This window comes from Perognathus longimembris, chromosome 10 (assembly GCF_023159225.1).
Source record: "Perognathus longimembris pacificus isolate PPM17 chromosome 10, ASM2315922v1, whole genome shotgun sequence".
In the NCBI taxonomy this organism is placed as follows: domain Eukaryota; kingdom Metazoa; phylum Chordata; class Mammalia; order Rodentia; family Heteromyidae; genus Perognathus; species Perognathus longimembris.
The window spans coordinates 71513082-71521356 of record NC_063170.1 but is presented as its reverse complement, the minus strand read 5'-3'; the positions used below and the strand labels follow the sequence as shown (position 1 = coordinate 71521356).

Genomic DNA, 8275 nt, shown 5'->3' with positions numbered 1-8275 from the left:
CAGTGTGGTTGGAAGGTTCCAAGCTCTCCCAGAAACTCACTGCTCTGACACAGTGCAGGCCTCAGCAGGGTCATGGCGGCCCGGCCCATGGACTGAGGCAAAGGTCAAAGACAGGAAACCCAGTGTTTGGACTCCAACGATAGAGAGCAACACCGTACCCTATCTGTCTCCTTGCCCCGACATCCCTCAGCCGTGAAGCCACAGCACCCCTGGAGGCCCCTCCTAGCTCCGTAGACTGGGCCTGTGGGCAGGGCATGCTGGCTCCACCCAGTCGGCTTTGCTGAGCCTTTCCGCTGCACTGCACAACGCCGGCCCAGCCCTGCCTTACTCGAGAAGCGCTCCCGCAGACAGCGGAGCCACCGGGTTCACGGAGCGCTCGTCCCACCCCCTCTGGCCAGCCTGGCCCCTGTCCTTCCACGTGGGTGTCTGAGGACAGGCAGAGCCTCTTTCCGGAAGCTGGCTCTCCTCACTATGGCTTCCTGGTGCCCCAGGGCACTTGCTTCCGTGGCAGACTGGCCCCTGTGGGGTAACGGCACGCCCCCTACCGGGCTGGGTGCTCCTGAGGAGAGCAGCCCGCCCCGCTCGGCTGTGCCGTCGCCGTCCAGCAGAAGGCTGGGCACGGAGCAGGCAGCAGTGATGGCTGGCCAGAGAGCCGATGAGTGAACACAGTGCCATCTGCTTTATTGGTTCTCAGACAGCAGCCCACGCTTTCCTAACCACACTGCACCACGAGCTCAGAGGCAGTGCGGTGGCCAGTGGGAAATGGCAGAGCACAGCGGCCGTGGCCTGGGCCTGTGGTCCCGGGGTCAGTCCCTCCTTCAGCACGCCAGGTCACTGCAGGGCAGGGACGATGCTGCTCCTTAGCCCTGCAAAGAAAACAGTTGGCGCTCAGTGGTGGCTCTCTTGTGACGACCGGGTGGCCACGGCTCCGAGAGGCCACGGCCCTCTGCTCAGGGCTCCTGGCAGGGCGCCCGGGGCCGGGGCCACTTCCCTGTAGCAGGAACCCTGCCTCGGGGGGGAGGCTCTGTAGACTCTCACCACACCACCCCCCCCACACCCCAGCTCACTCAGGGGCAGGAGCTGACTGGCATGCAGCTTAGGTGCAGCGCAGCCTTGTCTCGCGTCTGCCCCGCCTTACTGGGGCGCCCCCTCTGGTCCCTAACTTAACAGGCAAGAGTTTCTAAGCCAGCCCCGGGAGAGCAAGGGCACTGGCATGGGGGGGGGGGGCGTGAGCCCTTGGCCTGTTGTGCAGTGGACGGCCACACGTGGCACCCAGGCTTTCCACGTGGAAGGTGTCACACCCACAGGTATCTGAGCCGTCCCAGGAGCTCAGGTCTGCTGCTTGAGCTTCATGTGGGGGATCGCCCAGCTCCCCAACCAGGTGGGCCTCTTTTTTTCTGATAGCTGGTCCCTCTTGGGGACCCTAGCTGCCAGAAGCCTTATGAGGTAGAGGCTAGAAGAGGTGAGGTTTCTCTAGTTCCTGTTCTCTCTGAGGCTGCATGTGTGGCTGGGTGCCAAGGCCCCGGAAGCAGGTGGAACGCAGTGGTCCAGACACAAGAGCCTGCGCCAAACAGCGGGGAGACCTGGGCTAGCCTTTGCTCCGGCCACCTGCTCACCTCCACTTCACTCTCACGCAGGGCTGGGGCTGGGGGCTGGGGGCTGGGCCTGGCCGTGTCCCCGAGCCTCTCTCGGCATGCTGGGGTGGCAGAGACATGCTGGAGCATAGTGCAATCAATCTGTCTGCTTCAACATCCTATTTTTGCCTTGGTGCAGCAAGGACAGTGGAAGGCAGGGCTGATCTCACCCACCCACTTGGGGAAAACACCACGGGGCCCCCCTTTTCCTGGGCTGAGGTCCAAGGGACGCATGGGAGGAGCCAAGCAGAGTGTTCACAGGGAGGGGAAACTAAGACCCAGGAACGCCTCTCTTGGCAAGTGCAGAACCCAGACTCTGACTCCAGAGGAGGCAGGTGGCTGGCCTTACCTTGTGGGCGGAGCTGACACAGTGCTGGTACTCCTTGACCAGGTCGGAGCAGAGCAGCACCTCATGCAGGTGGTCTCGATAGCAGCGGAGGATCTGGTACTGCAGGCCTGAGCACACGGGCTCCACCCGGCGGGGCCTGGGAGGGACAGAGTACAAAGGTTCCAAACCTGCTCCCAGGTGGGCAGGGGAGGGAAGCGACCCCACTCACAAATATCCTGGGGCCAGACTCTAGGGTAGCCGCCTACTGGCAGCCACCTAGCCCGCTGTAGAGGTTAGGGGTGGTGAAAGCACCACACCCTGGGGTGTAGACTCCGGGGTGCCACGCTGGGCCACCTCAGTGCAGGAAAGGACTGGGCGGGCAGTGACCTCAGCCCGAGGCCCCGACCTCTAGGGTGACCCTCCCAGCTGGGCCTAGCCCAGACACCTTACAAGGACTTTTCTATGCCAAGCTTCGCCTGGGACTATAGCTATATATACGCTATCTTCTTATGCAAATTGTTCCTATGATTTTAAAATAAATACACATGAAGGCAGCAAACCTAGAAAACCAAGAATGTCCAAAAAGAAAAGTTTCAAATTTCTTACAGATAGCCATGGTAATATCTTGAGGTGCTTTACCACTTCTTCCTTCTTCCTTTACTGGAGTAGTTTAAGAACCCACAATAAATGAATATGCTCACTTTTAAAAATTGTGAAATAAAAATAAACAACAAAAAAGAAAATATGCACTAGCATAGTAGGGCGAGGTGTCTCCTCCCATCCACTGCTTCCTCCTCCTCCCGCCCCGCAACCTCCCCCTCCCTCCCGTGTGGCACACGCTCCTTCCCAGGCACGCTCACACACACTCCCCCGTGGGCTCGTCACACTCACCTCTACTGCCACGCGTCCACGCGGTGGCTCAGACCCGTGATGACACGCTCACTCACACCCTCCCCAGTGGCCCCAGGCTGGGAGGAGGCTGGAGCCACCACTCACCATCTCCTTCCTGCACTCTCATACTTGGGGCACACGGGCCGAAGTGTGGGGACAGTCACGTGTACTGACGTGGGCTGGCCACACTGAAGCGTGGGGACAGTCACGTGTACTGACGTGGCCTGGCCACACTGAAGCGTGGGGACAGTCACGTGTACTGACGTGGGCTGGCCACACTGAAGCGTGGGGACAGTCACGTGTACTGACGTGGGCTGGCCACACTGAAGCATGGGGACAGTCACGTGTATTTACGTGGCCTGGCCACACTGAAGCGTGGGGACAGTCACGTGTATTTACATGGGCTGGCCACACTGAAGCGTGGGGACAGTCACGTGTATTTACATGGGCTGGCCACACCGAGTCTACCATCTGCTCAGGGCGTTTGGGCCAGGCACACCCAGGGTGCACTGTCACAGCCCTGTGGCCCTCAGGAACCCGGCCAATGGTTCTGCAGTCCAGCCCACGCACGGCAGGGCCCTTCCTCAGATTTCTTAGCAACAGGAAGGCCCAGCATTGTGCATGCGCACGCGCAGGCCGGAGGCTCTCCTGCCCAGGTCTCTCATTGACAGCATTTAGCCACAAAGCAGGCACTGGAGGAGGGTAGCACCACTACTGTTTACAATAAATTAACCAAACCAGACTCATCTACAACAGTACAGTAAGCAGCAGAAGCCTTGAGAGTAAGGGGCATTTCGCGGTCCCACTCCAGCAGTCTGGAGATGGGGTGCTTGAGCACTGCGGTCCAGCCCCACAGTGCTGCCTGTGGGTCCTCCTTTCTTTCCTGTACCAACCCCTGCACACAGACCTAATCACAACCGAGTGGGACTCCGCAGGGAGAAGCAGGCCATCTACGGCCGCATCCTCTCACTCCTGGGGGGGAGGGGATGACTGGGCTGCTTACACCAAGGGGGCAAGCGGGCCAAGCAGAGCACACCCATCCCCAGCGGCCAGGTGGGGCTGGGGAGGTCACCCTAGCCTGAGTTTTGCTGCCCATCGGCTCTGGTGTGACCCTCGCCCTCTTCATGCTGGCGCTTGCTGTACAGACCAAGTCTTGAAGAGCCTTTCCTCTGACAGAGGAAGTCCACTTTGCAACCCATCAGGGGAGCAGGAGAAAACCATGGCCCTGGCCCTCCCTCGCCAGAACTGTGGGGTTGTCCTGTGAGGCCACCCATTACTTCCCCACACACTTGTAGGATGGTTCCAGTTTTGCATTTCCTCATTGTTGGCACAGATGTGTGTCATCACAGTCCTTTAAAACAGTGTGTCCCCTTTGGAGGACGCCCCGCTTCTGGCAAAGGTGGGGTCTTCTCTGTGCACAGCTTCTTCAATTGCTCTGAGGGCCTCCAGGAGCACCCCATCCCGTCCTCCTCTGAGGACCTCCAGGAGCACCCCACCCCATCCTCCTCTGAGGACCTCCAGGAGCACCCCATCCCGTCCTCCTCTGAGGACCTCCAGGAGCACCCCATCCCGTCCTCCTCTGAGGACCTCCAGGACCACCCCACCCCGTCCTCATCTGAGGACCTCCAGGAGCACCCCATCCCGTCCTCCTCTGAGGACCTCCAGGAGCACCCCATCCCGTCCTCCTCTGAGGACCTCCAGGAGCACCCCACCCCGTCCTCATCTGAGGACCTCCAGGAGCACCCCATCCCGTCCTCCTCTGAGGACCTCCAGGAGCACCCCATCCCGTCCTCCTCTGAGGACCTCTCCAGGAGCACCCCATCCCGTCCTCATCTGAGGACCTCCAGGAGCACCCCATCCCGTCCTCCTCTGAGGACCTCCAGGACCACCCCATCCCGTCCTCCTCTGAGGACCTCCAGGAGCACCCCAACCCGTCCTCCTCTGAGGACCTCCAGGAGCACCCCATCCCGTCCTCCTCTGAGGACCTCTCCAGGAGCACCCCATCCCGTCCTCATCTGAGGACCTCCAGGAGCACCCCATCCCGTCCTCCTCTGAGGACCTCCAGGAGCACCCCATCCCGTCCTCCTCTGAGGACCTCCAGGAGCACCCCATCCCGTCCTCCTCTGAGGACCTCCAGGAGCACCCCATCCCGTCCTCCTCTGAGGACCTCCAGGAGCACCCCATCCGTCCTCATCTGAGGAGCACCCCATCCCGTCCTCCTCTGAGGACCTCCAGGAGCACCCCATCCCGTCCTCATCTGAGGACCTCCAGGAGCACCCCATCCCGTCCTCCTCTGAGGACCTCCAGGAGCACCCCATCCCATCCTCCTCTGAGGACCTCCAGGAGCACCCCATCCGTCCTCATCTGAGGAGCACCCCATCCCGTCCTCCTCTGAGGACCTCTCCAGGAGCACCCCATCCTGAGAAGGTATAGTGTCTGAGAATGTCGTCCTGTCCTCTCTCCTGCCCTCTGCACTGCTGTTCAGCCCACCGGTCTCATCCTGTTTTCTCACATGCTGCCCCTCTGAAGTCTGTGTCCCTGAGGCCACAGCACTTACCTTGAAGCAGTGTCCCTCCTCCCTCCATCATAGGACTGTGACCCTCCTCCCCCACCAGGTTGAGCAGCAGGTCTCTCACCAGACACTTAGTGGGGACGACAGCTTAGGAGACGCTCCAGGGCTCAGTGAAGGCAGCGCTGTCTGCTCTGGGACTAGGGGTGAGGCTAACCAACCACGGTGGAAAAGCACTCTCAGGTTAGGGTCTAGGAGAACAACCCTGGCCCAGTCTGCATGCATCATCTTGGAGCCAGAACTCCAATTGTGAGCCTTGTCCTCTACAGATGGACAACTGAGGCCTGACAGCTATTCTTCGGGACTGCAGAAGAACAGAGGCTAGCATGATCACTCGTCCCTTTCCCCACGAGCTTGGGGCTCTGTCCTCCCTCACTAGCCCCTCCCCCACCGGCCTTCAGGTGCCCAGTGAGGGCCTCTGTGCATGTGAAGGGTAAACCTCAAAGAACACCCATGGGCTCCCAGGTCAGGAGAAACTGGGCCGTGGTGAAATCTACCCCCTTCACACTGACACCACCTCTGGGACCACAGAGGCCTCTCCTCTGGGATTCAGCAGGAACAGTATGAGCACACAGAAGGGTGGGCAAATGTCAACAGCAAGAAATTCTACCCATTTGTTCAAAAAGGCTCCAAATGGGACAAGCCAGGCAGACCTCAGCTTATGAAGTGAATGCATTCTCTGCAGCAGGGCAGGTCTAGGCCTGGGGTGAAGCTATTCAGGAGGTGCAGTGCGCTCTAAAAAAGCCAGCCACCCGCCCCCCACCAGGTCTGGCCCGGGGCCACCTCATTTTATAATGCATGCTAACAACTCCTGTTTGCAGCATGAGTTCTAGGAGAAGCAGCTCTTCAAGTGCTTAAGCTCACGTGTTCACAGCATGCCACAAACTTTCCAGGGACAGAGTACTTCCTGGACCCCTAGCTCAGTGCCAGTCTCTATGCCAAAGGATGCCGTGTGTGCATCTGGTGACACCAGGGATCTCCCACTATCCAAGGCAGTGTGGGGGGTGCCTGGTCTCACCCCAAGGCAAGGCCAAAGCTTTTATCTCCCTCCTCTGCACAATAGAGATGGTGATCACCTGCCCCAAAGATGAAGACCAGGAAGGACGTGTGTGAGTGTTGAAAAGTGCAGCTTTTATTAGCAACTGAGCTGCAGGTGCTGGAAACAAAGGCAGAGCCAGGTCAGAGGTGGGGCGGGGGCACTGGTACCTGCAGGAAGGTGGGTGATTGGTAGCACTAGGTGAAGAAGATCTGTGGCGAGGCAGCCCTACATGCAGGGCTTAGAGAGTAGGATGCCGCCTTACTGTCCCTCTTCTTCCCACCTAGGCTCTGTCAGCACGACCAGCTCGGACCTCACCTGGGAGCATAGGCTTGAGCCACTTGACCCAGGTAGGCCAGCCTGGTTCCAGTCAAAGACGGTGAAGGCACACAGCTGAAGCCCTGATCCTCCAGGGAAAACAGAACACGGGGCCCCCAGCAGCCACACAGACCCCACTCCATCCGAGTGTCTCAGGGAGAGGCCCATGCTGCTCCCAGCTCTCCTGTGGCCCAGGCCGGCATGCTCTACTTTGGCTCACGTCAGTTTGGAGTGAGTGTCTATTTCACTCACAGCTGCTGTCAGGAGGGTACAGCATGGGGAGGGGCGTCCAGGGCCCCTCTCCAGAGCCCGTCCTTCCTGGACTCAGAACACGATCTTATTTGGAAGCAGGGTCATTAGAGGCGAGACTGGTGAAGATGAGGTCGCGGTAAGGTAGCATGGGTTCCTAAAGCGATGCAGAACTAACTTCTCTCCTGCTATGAAGTGAAGGGGGGATGGGGGCAGATGCACAGGGACAAGGCCGTGGAGGGGCAGAGGAGGGATGGCGGCGTGCTCCTGCTCCGAGCAGCCAGGGACGCTGGACCCCTCCCAGAAAGAGCGTCTACCCTCTGGAGACGCCAGCTGGCAGTGCCATGTTACAGTGCCCCACACAGAAGGTGGCGTGCCCCGCCCTCCAGAGGCCACACTGGCAGGGGTGACGGGCAGGGCTTAGGAGAGACGGCACATGCTGGGCCACTCCTCGGTGGTCGAGGCCTGGTGCCCAGGGCTCTTACAGCAAGCAGTACAACTGCAGTGGGCACTGCTGCAATCAGTGGTCAGTGACCGATTCTGCTCCATGTCTCTGCCCAACCTGGTGAGGCACCATCTGCATTTAGACGTGAACCAAGCGCCTCAGTTCCCCTGGTCAGGGAGAAGCTGTCATCCCGGGTAGGTCTGCGCAGTGCCTTCCTTGGCTCTGCAGGAAGCTCTGCCTGCTGGGAGACATTGGGTGGGGACCAGGCCATAGGAAAGGGAGAAGATACACTTCTATCCTAGTGAGCAGTGGAAATTCAGGCTCTCTGGGATGTGGTAGGTTTGTGGTCCGGCCATTCTTAGGACCAATACCTGCCATGGACTACTGTGCTCTATGAACATCCACGACATTACCAACCCATTCTCAGAGTGGTTAAGTGGCTTGACAAAGTAAGCCACTTGGCAAAGTTGGGTGGGTTCAGGATAAAAGCCTAGTGTGTTTGGTTCCACGGCCCTCGTCCCTACCTTTAAAGAAAAGGTAGAGCATGCAAGGCTGCACAGTGAAGAGCACTGAGAATATGGTGGGTCTCTCACCCTGGAAGAAAGCTGACAAGCAAGCAGCAAGACAGGCAGACCATGCAGTTTGAGGCTCCTCAATGCTAAAAGCTGCTGCCTCTGAGTAAGGAGAGGGGAGGAAGCCCAGGCAGGAGCCGAGGGAGAGAGGGAAGAGAGGAAGACGCCCACTGTGTGGGTGCATGAAGTAGACGACGAGGGCAGGCTCCACAGGCAAGGACAGCGAGGAATCA

The 8275-nt window shown here is 59.4% G+C and overlaps 1 protein-coding gene across 3 annotated transcripts in view; it reads right to left on the bottom strand.

The window, feature by feature from the left end:
* Window positions 1–656: 656 nt before the first annotated feature.
* The window catches only part of Chchd6 (coiled-coil-helix-coiled-coil-helix domain containing 6), a 211370-nt gene continuing 203751 nt past the window's right edge, over window positions 657–8275 (bottom strand). For 2 of the 3 annotated variants that reach the window (XM_048356351.1, XM_048356349.1), the window contains 2 exons: window positions 1984–2119; window positions 760–866 (listed from right to left, as the gene is read on the bottom strand). In XM_048356351.1, coding sequence (XP_048212308.1) covers window positions 861–866; window positions 1984–2119 — 142 coding nt within the window. In that variant the 3' untranslated portion in view covers window positions 760–860. Of the gene's footprint in view, window positions 867–1983; window positions 2120–8275 lie in introns of all 3 variants that reach the window. The other variant, XM_048356348.1, reaches the window with a different exon arrangement.